The sequence below is a fragment of the Stylophora pistillata genome, chromosome 11 (assembly GCF_964205215.1).
Source record: "Stylophora pistillata chromosome 11, jaStyPist1.2, whole genome shotgun sequence".
Classification (NCBI taxonomy): Eukaryota; Metazoa; Cnidaria; class Anthozoa; order Scleractinia; family Pocilloporidae; genus Stylophora; species Stylophora pistillata.
The window spans coordinates 1,278,881-1,294,955 of record NC_142529.1 but is presented as its reverse complement, the minus strand read 5'-3'; the positions used below and the strand labels follow the sequence as shown (position 1 = coordinate 1,294,955).

At 39.3% G+C, this 16,075-nt stretch overlaps 1 protein-coding gene and 1 long non-coding RNA gene across 2 annotated transcripts; one reads left to right on the top strand and one right to left on the bottom strand.

Annotated features, from left to right (window-relative positions):
* The first annotated feature begins 106 nt into the window (after positions 1-106).
* On the top strand, positions 107-15,932 carry LOC111323878 (uncharacterized). The gene is made up of 17 exons (XM_088739421.1): positions 107-210; positions 1,209-1,269; positions 2,178-2,555; positions 4,480-4,799; positions 5,421-5,583; positions 5,921-6,214; positions 6,541-6,852; positions 7,941-8,267; positions 8,786-9,088; positions 9,408-9,713; positions 9,938-10,326; positions 10,994-11,088; positions 11,349-11,511; positions 12,032-12,101; positions 12,633-12,898; positions 13,881-14,040; positions 14,680-15,932. Exons 1-17 carry the CDS (start codon positions 181-183, stop codon positions 14,832-14,834), a joined length of 3,792 nt encoding a protein of 1,263 aa, XP_088595547.1. The 5' UTR covers positions 107-180; the 3' UTR covers positions 14,835-15,932.
* LOC148719606 (uncharacterized) lies at positions 13,238-14,942 on the bottom strand. The gene is made up of 3 exons (XR_015993426.1): positions 14,805-14,942; positions 14,505-14,569; positions 13,238-14,009 (listed from the first exon to the last, which is right to left on the bottom strand). It is a non-coding gene; the product is annotated as an uncharacterized LOC148719606 (long non-coding RNA).
* Positions 15,933-16,075: the final 143 nt, after the last annotated feature.

Here is a 16,075-nt window from a genome sequence, read left to right as displayed (position 1 = left end):
GCTTAAATCAACAGAAAAAAAAAACAAAAGCAGCATGCTGCCAATTTTTTGTATATTGCCACTGGGGGATTCAAAATGTGAATGCTGCGTTGCTTTAATTTTTACTCTAACCTTTGTGAGTATTTATGACTTAAGGAATCTTACGCGGGTTGGCTAAAGGACTACTTTCTGTAACAAAATATGAGGCTACTCACTCCTTTTTTCTTTTTGGTATGTGCTTGGTTCTTGTATCATAGGAAGTAATATTTCGAATCGAGAAGCTACGTTTAATTCTAAATACCTGTTCAAACCGTTTTACTTAAAACACCTGCTACAATTTTAAGTTTTTTTCCAACTTTTTAGATTTTATTTTCCAAGAATCGTTCTTCTTCTCTAAGTTTCGAAATGGATTGAACTCGGTTGGTTTGTCAGAGCTCGTTCTTTAATTCATAAGGAAAAGTAAATTTGATGGGATGCTCTGCCAGGCTATTATTTCTCTCATCCACCACAGATCCTCGAGCTTCGTCGGATTAAAAAAAAAAAAACCAGCTGAAAATATGCAAATAGGGTAAAATTTAAAACTTTTCGATATTTCTTGAAGCCTTCAACGTCATTAGTAGACCCTATAGATACACGTTTTTAGCTCGATCCATATTGAACATCACTGCTTTTTCCAGACTTATGATTTGATTCAGCTAGGAATTAGTCGGAGTCAGGTCAATTTATGTAAAAATCACATCTGAATTCAATAATGAACGCCTCGACGCGAAAGCAGCAGGTAAACGTAACTATTTCCTAAAGAGCTCCTCATTCTTTTATCTCTCAATGGAGTAAATTGGATTCTCCATGTGTTGGTAAGAACGAGTGACTCGAGTTCATTATGTGAAGAGATGGTGGAGCTTTTCGCGACTCTTAAGCATCAAGTAGCACAAAAACAGCTTTCTCCCCTGCTGTGTGATATCTGTAAATGCGCTCATCCAAGTCAGTGTCACTGTAGCTTTTTCTTCAGACTGCCATGATTATGAAGCTCACCGGTATGAGAAGGGGTGGTGGAGTTGATAGGGGGTTTTCATAAGACAATTATCAGCATTTTACAAAAGAACCTGAACGTAACTCTTAAGGGCAAAGCTTGATTTAAAAATCAGAGATGTAGACACACACGCAAAAAAAAGTTTCGGGTAAAAGAGTCTTTCACCTCCTTCTTGACGATTAATTTTCTCGCATTTTAGTATCTGATGTGTTTAATGCACAGGAATGTTGCTCTCCACTACAATTCTTCTGGTCTACCAGGTAGGTAGGATAAGATCTTATCGAATCGGTGTATTACATTGAGTATAGCTAAGGTGGGGGGGGGGGGGGGCAGGGGAGGGTCCAGGGGTACCCGTGACCCCCCCTTTGTAAACCTTTATTAAAAAAACAACCTATCCACACTTAAACTCTTGTGGTTTCGAGGGGAGGGGAAAGCCTTTTACACCCTGTTTTAAAAGGGAAATTTTGAAAACAGCGCGGGGAACATGTTGTCTGGTAGGATTTTAAGAAATGCCATTTTGAACAGAAAATGTACTGAAAGCTTTTTCTCTGGGAAGTACAGAAACCTCTTATTATAAAACCTTTATTGTTTTTAAAGGATTTCCAGCCCTGAGAAAAGCCGTAATACAACTCACGTGAAAAATACGCTAATTTTTCACTTCTGTTTGATATCGCCAATCAGCTACTGATACGTCACTCGCATTTCGCGCCACTCTGTGCAGTCAGTAAGTGAATAGCAAAGCTTTCACCATTCTCAAGCCAAGGTCGGTTGACGGAATTTTCTGGGATTATGGCCGCTAAAACCCTTTAAAATTCGTATCGCTTACTGACAATAACGTTTAAAAATTTGCTAGAAGGGGAAGAAAACCAAAATACAAAAAGAAAAACCGAAAGTGCTTTGGTAATAAATGGCATTTCTCGCGGCTGAATAAAACTGGAAGATTTGCCACAGGACGACTTTGTTCGTGTACCTAAAAAGATTTCTTCTGTCGGTAAGGAAAGAGTTAAAAACTGTGAATTTTTGGAATTGAAAGTTACGCCCATTGTTGGGTTTGGTTATGATGTTTTCATCTTGAGCTTTATCGCCGACGCGCTTTAACCCGGCGATAATTCCCCCCCCCCCCCCCCGATTGATCCCTTAATTTATTGACTTCTGTTTGAACTCCTAGTATGCCTCTCCGGTTGGGAATACTTCATGGGATCATGTTATCGGCTCTACCATCCTGCTAATAAATGGGATGAGGCTAAACTCAGCTGCTTGGATTTTAATTCCAAACTTGTTGATATAACAAGCAAACAGGAAAATGACTTCTTGGCTCAGTTTATGAAAAGACAAAGTACTCCCTCAGCATGGATTGGTTTGTCAGACTCGGATGTTGAGGGTCATTTCTTGTGGACGAATGGTGTTCCTGCTAATTTCACCAACTGGGGAGGGCAAGAACCGAATGGAGGAGAAACTGAAAACTGTGTGAGGCTGAACATGCTAAATTCAAGCTGGATTGATGTTAAATGTTTAAAGCATTATCGCTACTTGTGCGAAAAAAGAGGTTGGTTTAGATTTTTACTTGACATTCTCCCAATTTTTTGCCTTGTACAAAATATATTTTGAGAGAATACTAAGAACAAGTTTACAAATCTTGTATTTAGTCATTATTGAGCTCTACTTTGCTGATCAAGCTGATAGCTGTGCAAGTTAATTACATGTAATTAACTTATTAACCCCTTTTGAACAGAAAGTTTGGAATAACTTCCCATTCATTACTGACATGGTCAGTGCTTATCCTCATCAGTCTCCATAGAAACATCAGTATTATTATTATTATTATTATTATTATTATTATTATTTCATAAGTATTATTATTTTTTATTTTTATTTTATTTAGCTTCGCCAACCGGCAGGGACACCAACACAGCTTGCACCGATTCCTGCGGGCCCAATAAACCCACCCATCCCACCCCAGGGGAGGACATCCATCACACAGTAATCTCGTGTGTGGGAAATTAACGTCTCCTACCCCAACCCCCAGGAGACGGGACCTCCATTTATTCGTCCCTATCCAAGAAGACTAGAATATCTAACCATTTGTTGATGTTATGGAAAGGCAGCAATTCTTCTCAATTATTTTAAGACCCTGAGTGTTGGTCCGGCTGGGGCTCGAACCCTCGACCTCCCGCACAACGGTCAAGCGCTCTATCCATTGAGCTAACCGGGAGGTTGTTATAATATATCCTGGTCAGTCTATCTATAAACATCAGTATCGTTATAATACCCATTAAATGACATCATTATTGATTAGACTTGAAAATGACATGAAAGTACATGAGACAATTGAAAATATCGGACATGAAAACCCTAATTGGTTAAGAGCATACAGTCAATGTACAGTAGCGCGTGAAGTGGACATGAAAACTCAACATCTGAAGCAGATATTGGGTTATCAAGTTGAGTTAAATATCTGCTTAGTTTCCAAACTCCTCATCCTTATACATGTAGTTTTCTTAAAAGTCTGCAAACTCAGAGAGAATTGTCCTCTTTGTATTATAAAACACTTACAGAATTCTGTCAATGTATGCTATCACGAATTATCAAACCTCATGTGTGAATTGTCTGCCTCATAACTCATGATACTGTAGCGGTGGAATCCGTAAGAGATAAACCACAGCACACGGTTAACGGGTTCTCTATACGTTTATTTTAGTCACGAGCGCGGGAAAGCTCTGCAACTCCTTCAAAAACACTTTAAAACATACTCACGTCTCTTACCACGAGTAGTCTATATCTGTAGGGGGGTCCAATTACGAGACAATACAATCGTACCCTAATTGCGTGACCTACGTGAGTAACGCACGACGAGGTGCAACTCTTCTATAATATCATACTCACCCTTATCCAATAATTGGTTGTTGGCTGATCCAGGGAGTTGCAGTGGGTTGTCTGATGTTACCAAAAGACATTTGGCAGAAAGGAGGTATTCCATGGACTGATTTTTCATTGTTGTACCAGTTTTTAGTTGGACGATAAGCAGTAATAAACAATAAACAAGTGGCTTTTAATTTTTACTCAGGCCTCCTGCCCTCTGACTGGCCCCCTGCTCTTCCAGACTCCCACCCCCTGTTCTTCTGGGCTCCCACTTTCCTGGCCCCCTCCACTGTATCCCCACAATCAAATGCATCTTGACTTGGGAATAATTACAGCTGTATGTGAGACAGTTATTTATCTCCAAAAATATTAAATGAACAAAACCTTACAATTTACTCAGTAACATCAACTGCATTATGTTTAAAACCGATGAGACCAAAAGGTCTGTAGCATTTAGATTATGAAGTAGATCTGAACCTTAAAAATGGTTTTCTTTTGCAGACAGATTTGTCGAGAGTGTGGGAAAAATGAATAGATATTATTTAATCTGAAAACTGAGTTAAAAAGCAACCATCTCTCTTAATCTGGTTGTTTTTCTTCCTACTTGCCAGCTCTTAACAGTTCCTTCCAATGCATTGATATCCCTATTGGCATGGAGAGTGGAGATATTTCGAATGATGCCATTACATTTAACAATTCACATGATAACTTTAAGGATCGTGAGGGGAGACTGGGTATACCCTCCTCTGCTTGGTGCGGCAGTCAAACTGGTACAGGATACATGGAGATTGACCTTCAACTGATATATCGCATCTGCGCAGTAGCTACGCAAGGAAGCGACCAAGACGATTCCTATTTCAAATCCTACTTATTACAGTTATCTACAGATGGTGTTACTTGGGACATTTATGAAGAGCATAAAAATCACAAGGTTTTTCATAGTCAGGGCTCGACACTAACTTTTCAACTTACTAGCCAAGTGGCTAATGACAACTTAGATGTTACAACAATTTCAGTTTGTTTACTAGCCAAACTGGTTTGTGGAAATCGAAAACCAGTAGCCAAAACTGAATTTCTAATAGTCTGTGGCTAGTTGGCTACCGCTAGTGTCGAGCCCTACATACTCTTGTTAAAAAAAAAGTTATTTCCCAAGAACATTATCTGAAAATGAAAACAGTTGAGGACTTTATGAGTGGGGAAGCCCTTGTCCTTCCGCCACAATTTTAAATTTGTTCATGTCCAGTCGTCCATGCATTTAAGCGTATTCAAATGAATTTTGTCTTAATATCTAAAAACTAAGCTCTTCGTTGCACTTAATTACGTTCGTAGAAATGGTTTAGTTAGTGTAAGAAAGGGAAGGGTGTGAGTGAATTAGCTAGGGCAAATAGCACGGTAATCAGAATTAAGAAATGTTAGGGCATGGTGTGGCATGGTTCACTCTCTGGAATCTGTAATGCCACCTAATCCAAGAGAAAGCCTATGTGCTGGTCTGAAATATTGAAGAAAATTATACTAATTTTAAACTCTGTATCTCCTCTATACGATATAATAGATATTTGAAGGCAACAAAAACAGATACACGGTAAAGAAGAATGTTCTAACAGATGGGGTTGGAGCATCCCACATTCGTTTTTTGTATGACTCAAGCCAGTTCTACAATGGGTATCCATGCATTAGAGTGGAGATCTACGGATATAGACTACTTGAGCCACAAGGTACGTGAAGCTAGCTAAACAGGTAAAAGCGTTCATGTGGAAGGCAAATAATGAACTAGTTACAATAATTCCATCATGTCCTTTGAATTATCGAATCACATTTCTTGATGTACCTTTCTAATCTGTTTGTTAATAACTTCCTGATTTACTTATCGCTAACTGTCTAGTAGCTAATGATTTTCAGCCCTTGAACATGCCACATCACGGTGAATGAAAGTTTAAAGCACTTTTTTGATAAAGGAACCAGTAAACAGATTAATTTTGAGAAATAGGACAACAGTTCAGTCTGTTTGGACAAAATTAACGTAACTCTTATTTTTTTATCTGTTTTCCACAGCACCCATTGCGCCAAGCATCAACAATTTATGGTCTAATAACAACAGGTCCCTCGGTGCTTCATGGTCTAAAGTCCCCTCGTATTTTACGTTCGGAACTCTTCAAGGGTATAAGATCCAATATTACGAGGCAAGCGGTGACAACTCGGTAAAAATGACAAAAAGGACGTCTGCCACCTTTGTTCTTCTTGAGGGTTTGAAAGCTTACACAAACTATTGCATTGCTGTCTCGGCCATAAACGAACGTGTTGTTGGGGAAAGCAGTGACCCAAAATGTCTTTTAACTGGCGATGGAGGTATGGGTACGAGTCAATGCTAAACATAAATTTAATAAATTTAATAATAATAATTTAAAGTTCAGTTTTAAATGTGTTTTAAGATCAATCTATTTTCATCAGTTTTGCTTTACTACGCCCCTCACTAGAGTAAAGAAAGGAGAGAGTTCTTCTAGCTTTTATATCGTCTGGAGAGGCAGAGAAAAAAGATCTCCTTGAAGATGCTGTGCAACATGACAGCAATCATTAAATTTAACTTTTGTAAAATGCATGAGCCCGCGCAAGCTATGTTTAATTCCCAGCTCTCAAAAATCTTTATGGCGCAGTAATTTAACTTTTCTTCCTAGCTGATATTTCGACAGTTCCTCTGAGTCCACCAGAAAATGTAATAGCGTACAACACAAGTTCTACGTCGTTAGAGATCACATGGAGGGCTTTTCCAAATGACTTTGAGAATGGACGTATATCCGGCTACAGGATTTACTTCAGGAAAGCGGATGAAATCGACACTGTCACAGTTGATTTGTGTTCAGAGTGGTCTAACTTTTCCTTCAACAATTTGACAGTATTTACAAATTATTGTATTCAATTGTCTGCTTTTACCACGAGTACAATTGGATACAAGAGTGATTGCTTTTTTTGTTCCACCGATGAAGAAGGTTAGTAAGTACCAATACAGCTAATATAAAAAAGAAATGGTTTTTAGTGTGATGAAATTTTGTGGGTTTTTAGTGTTTTAATAGTTATATTTTAAATTCCGGTCATTAGTAGCTTTCAAGAATTGTTGATTGTGTAAAGAGTCCATTCTAGAACAACGAATCAAATGAACAGAAAAAAAAAGAATGCAATCTACCCTCCAAGTTAAAGAGCGGAGAAGGATATAATGAGATGACCTAGCGATAAAAAGAGCGAACGGGACCAAACGGAACGAGTTACAACCAACCAGTAACGAGAGGAAAAAACCTGAAGATATATGCATAAACATCCAAATAGGTTTTCAGTAGGTAGAAAGCAGTACACGGCAGGAGGTGAATTCACAGAAGAAGTAACCTGCTTCAATACCAGTATCTGAGCAAATGCGCTCTCACCCCTCCCCTTATCAACAACAGTCAACTGACAACAATTTCAGGTTTATGGCGAGTCAGGGGTGGGGTAGGTGCGCAGTTACTTAGATACTGATACCAGTATCTGAGCAAATGCGCACTTATCCCTCCCCTTGCCCAACAACAGTCGACTGATAACAATCTCAGGTTAATGTTGAATTAGGGGCGGGGTAGGTGCGCAGTTACTTAGATACTGATACCGGTATCTGAGCAAATGCGCACTTATCCCTCCCCTTGCCCAACAACAGTCGACTGATAACAATCTCAGGTTAATGTTGAATTAGGGGCGGGGTAGGTGCGCAGTTACTTAGATACTGATACCAGTATCTGAGCAAATGCGCACTTATCCTTCCCCTTACCCAACAACAGTCGACTGATAACAATCTCAGGTTAATGTTGAATTAGGGGCGGGGTAGGTGCGCAGTTACTTAGATACTGATACCAGTATCTGAGCAAATGCGCACTTATCCCTCCCCTTACCCAACAACAGTCAACTGATAACAATTTCAGGTTAATGTTGAATTAGGGGTGGGGTAGGAGCGCAGTTGCTTAGATACTGATATTGATGAGGTATTCAATGCCGAATGGATCTCGGAGATATCACACATAGATGCGTTACGTGTCTTTGTTTTTCTTTCACTTAGCCCCAGGGCGTCCTCCGGCCAACCTAATAGTGTTCAACACCAGTTCAACTTCTATCAAAGTTGAATGGAGTCCAGTACCACCTGAGTTTCGTCGAGGGATCATCCTTGGGTACCGTGTTTTCTTAACAAAGTCCACACAACACGGCCAGGGAAGACGAAAACGCGATATACTACAGAGCGGAAACGTCTGCAGTGAGACGAAAAATCTTACAACAGAATTTCATGGCCTTGAAATTTATTCCAATTATTGTGTGGAAGCTGTCGCTTACAATCGGATTGGAGAAAGTGGGAGAACAAACGTAACATGCACATTGACAGATGAAGCAGGTATGTCAGAGTAAACTTTTATCCCTTGGAATTACCTTATTGCGACGATACAACTATTCGGTTGTTCCAAAAAGTCTCTCCTGAATTCTAGATCAAGTTGTTCGATGTCTGAAAGTGTAGCTCTTTCGCAATCGTATCAAATAGCCCATTTCCGAATTACCCTTGGCCTCATTTTCAAAACGAGTCCTGGTGCTCATCCTCTCATATGATAATAAATTTTCATTCACATGCAAATTAAATTCATTTTCACCAGAAAGGTTGAGCTCCAGGCCTCGTTTTGAAAAAGAGGCCAAAAGAAATTCGGAAATTGCCTATTTTGACAGGTATTTTTCTTTTTTTATGCAAAACGTTACTCGAAGGGTAGCAAAAGGAGGGGGAAGGGGGAAGCGCGTCCTAAAACCGTTTCACACCCAAATTGTCACTTGATCATTTGGCCTTAATCACGCGTCACATGCATGAGTCTTTGCCAACCTCAACATGGAATAAGCATATTGATTAATTGAATGATTGATTTTTAGTCCCCAGCCAAGAACCAGGAGGCCTAATTGGCTACAACATCAGCTCGACAAGTCTTTTTATTGAATGGAATTCAATTGAAATGGAGTTCATCCACGGAATACTCTTGGGATACAAGATTTTTTATCAAAGGACGAGCGAGCCTGTTACTACTTATCAAACTTTAAGTGTTAATGCGGAGACATTTAGGAAAGAAATCAACGGATTGTTAAAATATACAGAGTACTGCACAAAAGTAGCAGGCTTTACCCGAAGAGGAGATGGGAAATCTACAGACTGTTTGAACATTACCACTGCACAAGACAGTAAGTGAAATGCATTGAAACCTAAATCAGATTTTATCTTAAACCCACAAGCCAATAAGAAGGTGCAACACCGGATCAGGGACCTGGGGACCAGTGTAAAGAGTGGAGAAATCGGGTTCTACGATTGATTGACGCATGACTTGTTTGTGCTCTTGCTTCTGATTGGTATAGATGTGGTTAGATTATCAAAAATGCACAAGGAAGTAAAACTAAATAAAGAAATAGATTAGAACTCGCCGTAATGATGGATCAGGATTGAAAAATCGGATATCTTTAGTCAAGTCACTATAGGTAATATTGATTGCATTTATCCAATTAGAGCCAAGTTCTGCACCACCATCTGTTGTCGGGACATCGTATGAAAGTCCACATAGAATAACGTTATCCTGGAAAGCTTTACCTCAAGGTGACGTCAACGGAAGGATGATTGGTTACCAAGTGGAGTATCGAATGATTGGTCAAGGAGGAGAACCTGTTCCTGATTCGAAGACGTTTTCCAGGGTAGTACCACCGAGCATGAATTATTTTGTACTAAACAACCAATCAGCTTTTACCTCGTTCAAGTTTAAGGTTGCAGCAGTGACGGAGGCCGGAACTGGAGTTTTTAGTGAAGAAGTTATTGGAGGTATATGATTTCCTGTTTGGATTGAAGTGTTTTTTGTTAGATTTTTGGTTTTTAATAGCTTTAAAAAAAGACGAAGAAAAAAAACAAAAAAAAAACACCAACAATGACAACAAAACATAATGACTTTGCATTCCGCAAATCATGGCTGATATTCTGAAATAAATACGAGAAAGTATGCAAGGAAAAGAATCGATACTGAATTTGACGGTTGCGATTTCTTGCAGAGACTTGTCGTTGCGAAAAAGGATTCTCCACAGCGTTGAAACCGACTGCCCTGGACAAAGATGGAATGCTGAATAAAATTATCTCCGGTGTTATAGAACAATCGTGTGGCGAATGTGAGGATTACGGTACAACACAGCTTCAAATTGTTGGGCAGGATAACATTGAATCAGAAATAAGCTTCCCCGTTACAGCGAGTTCAGTGCGAGTCAGTGAGTTCAGCAAATACATAGCTGTGATTCAAGTACCAGGGATGTTGGTTATCAAACGACGGAATGATGACCCAGGGGTGTATCAGAAAGTTTTACGGTCTTCAGTCTTCGATAATTGGCCAATATTTGTGCTCGCGTTCTTGACCATGATACTTGCCGGGATGATTATTTGGATTCTTGTAAGTTTTTTCAAACGCCTTGCGATATTTTGAATTATTTTAGTGTGTAGTTTCATTTCAATACACGCTGGTGGGTTGTGGGGAAATAGTCCATTTTACAGTTGTCTGCGTGGTTGCCAAGTCTTTGAATGGGAGTGAGGTTAGGGTTGACCTTGTTTTGATACAAACCTTGCTGCCTTTCAAATGTAAATCACTTTGTTATCATGCTAACTAGATACAGGTCTCTTTCACGACAAAGTCACCTTCAGCCTCACTCCAAATCAAAGGCTTGGCAACTAAGTACACAGCTGTAAAATGGCCTATTGAGAGAGGATGGCTGAGTAAATGGCTTTTGTTAAGTAAATGGCTTTAAAATCAGCTCAGTCTCCCACAAGCAGTCTTCATCAGGATTATTACTCTTAAAATTTTCTAGAGCCAGCCTAAGAATCCAACCTCGTTCCCAGAGCCTTTTCCCTTAGTTGGGGGTGGAGTTTGGGGTAGAGTTTGGGGTGGAGTTTGGGGTGGAGTTTGGGGTGGGGATAAACCGAACAAAAAAAGTAGATGCGGTCCGTGTAGTTTAAGGTATTAGAGAAATATTTTCTTTTGTTACTTTTGCTATAGAACACCTTAGCTTGTAAACACAATATTGTTTTGTGTGATCTGTAATGTCCTGAATCCATATTCTCAGGACTTGAAAGAGAAAGAAGACTCCTTTCCGCGTCCTTTTATCAAAGGAACAGCAGAGGGATTCTGGTGGTCATTTATTACCATGACGACGGTTGGGTATGTCACTATAGATACAAGTAGGATCACTATTCTACAAGCTGTATATGAAGGAGGAAAAGTGTTTTGACTTCTGTTCCCATTCTGCTACTTACCTTCCAAAAATGTCCCAAAGTGTTGAAAAAATTGCCTCTAGCAACGTTAGGTCTTTACAGCGTAAGCAGTTAGTGTGTATGTTGACTGTGTAAGTTCGCAACGTTGGGTCCTCCACCAATTCCAACCTGGCGCTTTATTCTCATAAAAGCTATTTTCCTCATCAGTTACGGAGACCGCTTCCCAAAAGGTGTCTTGGCGAAGGCATTCGCCATTGTGTGGTTTCTGGTTGGACTAATTATCTTCACGTTTTTTGGCTCTGCGGTAACAGCAATGATGACAGTTACTGTCATCACAGGGGGGCCAACGTTAACGCAAATGAAAACAAAGGTAACAGTAAATCGAAAACCCAAATAATTATAGTCTCTCGATTGTTGTAGGAAATAAGAAAAACTACCGCGCAACTTATTGTGTTGAAAGTCGTTAATACATCTTTGCTAGTCTTTTATTGGCCAGATTTACTGTAAATAGTTGTGCAGTTGTAGCCAAACAGAGGAAATAGTCAATGGTGTTCTTTCTGGGCGAGTTTAAGCATAGGGAATAATTTTGCTCAAAAACTGGAAATATTCACTGCTTATTAAGAGCAGCACATACGCATCAGCAGTATGTCTAAACTAGAATTTCTTAAGTCTTAACAATCACCTTTGCCCCTTCCAGTTAAAAATCATCTGATGGAAGATTCATTCAAATGTTCAATTGCTGTAACAAAAAAAATCTAAAAAGCTGATAGAAATGGCAAGCGTTTCGTTCTTATTTATAATGTTGGAAGATCAGTGTGTAACACTTACAATTACCAGAATTTCGACAAGAATTCTTCACTAGTAATTGGTTCGTGTTACTTTGTCTTTAGGTATCAGCTGTTGCTAATTCTACTGAGTTTAACCTCGTAGCCAAAACTTTGAGCGGAAAATGGGAGATTGGTATGTCTTAACGTGACTACAAGCTTTTTATCAGACCTTAAGCTTATATTTGATTTACCGTAAATCCTCTAATAAGGCCCAAGGGGGCCTATTTATTTCAGGTACTTGGGGGGGTGGGGGCGGTGGTGGCTTATTAGAGGGGGGTACTTATTAACTTAGAACTGAATAAAGAACTCAATTTTATGAGCTAATTCTCTCAATGAACCTTGTTTAGCCATGTTATATTTTTAGTATTGTTCTGTAATTTCCGTATACCGTAATCTATAAATGCCAACATGATAACGTCAATCAATCAAGCACCACAGTCATTACAGTACTTGAATAAATTTTTCTTCCTTACTGACTTGGAGTGTTATTTTGAATTTTGTTTTTTGATAGAGGAGGGGGCTTCATAAATTTCTTCCTCTAAAGAGGGGGGGGGGGAGGGCTTATCAGAGGATTTACGGTATATTCATACGTATTAGACTCAGCTAACAGGCTCTTAACCAAAGATGACCAACAAATGATACTCAAGTTTAGATATTTCACCAGGAAAATCCTATGGTACCACGGAGAAACTTGTTGATGCACTAAGATCCGGGAAAACAGATGCCATTTATGTTGACATGTATTTGCCAATGAAGAGACCAGAATGGTTCAATGGTTCCTGGTATAAAGTGGACCACTTTGTTGAAGCTGATATGTCTTACGGAATTGTTCTTCGAGGACAAGCTATGAAATTGCACAAAGCTCTGAAAGATTTCATCAGTCAGAATAATGTGCAATCTAAGTATCTTTCCTTTGGGGATGATGATGCGGTAAGCTTGACATCAATTTCATTCCCCTTTGTCATGTTTACTTGTAATGCTGTTCTATCATTCATTCCTCAAATGAGTACTTTTTCTTTTGAAGATTTTTCCCTAAAGCCTGTGAACCGCACTCTAATTAACAGATGGTAAACACCACAGCGTACACCATTGAGTTATGGATGCACGCGGGAGGTTGCTAAGCACGAAAGAAGCGTAAGAGTCGCTCTCGGCTATCGCCTCGAGCGACTCTAGCTTCTTGAGTGCTTAGCAAACCTCCCAAGTGGATCCATAACTCAATAGTGTACGCTGTGGTGTTTACCATTTGTTTTATGACATAACATTGATACATTGTAGCTAAAGAGTTCCCTTTTATTTAACAAATCTTACTTGACCAGAAAAAACAATCGCGCGCGGAAAAATAGTCTTTGCATTTGCTCACGTCAGCAGCGTACACCCATGGGCAAATGGGGGACGCTAAATTGACCAATCAGAGCGCACGCTTTACTTTGGTTATGTTATAATTTCATGTATACATTAACGTTTTCTATTTTGGGTTGAGGTTTGACCATTTAGCCCGAGCGTATATGACGCAATAAAAGTATCGAGGGTGGAAAATCGCGGCGAACCTTACTCAGTTGCGATTTAATTCTTTGACACCCCCCCCCCCCATTTAGTGACTAGCCGATCTAATTATCTTTACAATATAATCTGGCCTGAATCACACATTAAGGTCGCGAGAATAAAGGAAAAGGTCATCAACTTAAGAAGCTCTTGATTGTTAAACAAGCTCCCCCCGTTAGCGCCTTAGGAAATGTAGGGTGAGTTAAGGATTGGGGCAAACTTCTTTCAACGGGAAAGCTTAAAGTATGGCGGAAGTTCAGTAGTGAGCCTCCATTCCTGCAGGTTAATGGTTAGAGCTGGATCTCTTTCGTGCAGGGCAGTCACAAGTATTATGTAGTGTTTCTTTGTTTTCTTTAATATATACTTGTAGGTCGCGGCACCAGTCCATTCGCAGGATATAACGTTCTTTGAAGTCAACAGTCCTTTCTTCGTTGTGACGATCCTTGCTATCATTACCATGTTCAGCTGTGCCGTTGTCTGTGGGCTCATGTATGAGATTCTACGTCGAAGAAAGGGAAGGAAACGAGCAGGTGGGAAGTTTAAGTATTTCATAAGGAACTAGTCATTATTCATCACTCTGGGGAGGGGATGGGGGATCGGAGGATTGTTGTGGGAATCACATGGTTTTCAGGGGGGAACTGAGGGGGGATAAGTCGTCGCCAACAGAGTTTAAAGGAGGGACTTCAGAAACTATGCTGCTGATTAACCTCCGATGTGGGGGGGGGGGGGGAGTGGGGAAGAATTTATTGTATGAAGAGCCTTTCGGCAGGATCAGGTAAATTTTATTCTTAAAAAACCTCCGAATCCCTAGGCCATAAAAATAATGGTAGGTCAGAGGTATAAAAAAAATGTGCTCGCTTGGACTGGCCTCTTTTCAGAAATTTCTTTTGCACTCCAAACGTTATTTAAAACATGTTTGGTTAAAAGAGGTTTGCTCTTCTTGACTGAAATGAAAGCATATCAGAACAAGGAAGTTTTTAATTGTAGAATTTACCTCTGTTTCCTGATAGAACTCCTCTCAAGCGCATAGTTTTTTTTTTATGAAGCTTTGTCTTGAAACTAGTAGATTAAGATAACATGTGATGATCAGCACAGCAATTAAATGACATGGAGTTTCCTAAACGTTGTATCTTCTGGATAAAAAAAAATTACTGTTCTCGACATTTCAGGTTTATCGAAAAGAAACAAAGATGCCTTGTCCAAAGAGCTTCACGAAGTGGTCCAAGCGTTTAAAGATTCGTTCTTAGCTAAATTTGCCACCATGAAGAGAAAACACAAAAAACAACTGAAATACCTGAGCAAGATACGGGGCGGAGTTATTTAAACCCATCTGTAAACAGACGGCTGAAAAAACGGAGACCCACTGTCGAAAACATTTGAATTTATGACACTTGCTACACGATAATTTCGTGTCCAGGTGACGCACGTTTTAACTGTAGATTTTAAATGTGTAAGAATCTGATTACAAGAGAAGCTGTATCACATCTCTAACAGCGTGAAATAACGTTATGTTGCCCAGCAGCGTCTTGGATAAATGATTTAACTATTGTTGTTTCGTAACGCTTTTGACAATTAGCTGCCGGGTCATCGCTTTTCGACGGAGATATTTTCCAATATTGGAAGATTTCTGTAACATAAAAAACCGTAGTTTGAAGTACAAATCTAAATACTGGCGACGAATTGTCTTCATAATCTTCGTAGCATTTCCAGTTTGAGCGTTTGGGCATCTTTTTAATTCAGTCGTGATATATTGCTGTGTCATGAGTGCTTTCATCTGCTAATGTATGCACCAAAAAGGGGCGGTAGTCACACGACGTCAGCAAATTTATCATGATGAAACATTCTCCTCTGTAAAGTCGAGGTGGTTTAATTTATGTGTTGAAAAGAAGGCTTTGACGTGTAACTCATCATCTTCACATGTTGTTCTCTGAAATGGGCTAAATCGTGTTTGTTTTTCTACTAAGGGGAATACTTTAAAAATCGTGTTTGTTTTTCTACTAAGGGGAATACTTTAAAAATATTTATTTACTTCATTTGCAGTTTCTGCTCCACATTGATTCATTTATTCATGTATTAATTTATCCTCGTCAAAAGTATGCAGCCTAAGGTTATATTGATAGAAAAAGTATTCCTTGGCTAAACTGAAATGCCTATCCCTTACATACACTGACGTCTTTTTAGCTTAGTTGGCTTCTCGATTTCATCGTTATGATGTACGTCAGCAAAGGTGTGTATCAGCAGACGAAAATTTACCAAAATTCCAACCTAATATTGGCCTAAGATTCAACGTAGCAATTGCAAGTTGCAATATCTATATGACAAGAGCCAAACAAAGAAACAAGTTTTCATTTGTAAACGGCCTACGGCAATATGAGAATTAGAATTTTCATGTTTTCAAAGTAAAACTTTATTTGCGATGTAAGGTATGGCTTTGTCATTTTGTGTTTAACCGTACCGTCGCAACATTTATTAATGGCTACCCATTTTCGAACTATCATGATTATGCAGAACTCAAAACGTTTTCACTCCTCTTGTTTTTAACATGAATAATTTAGAATCTCAAAC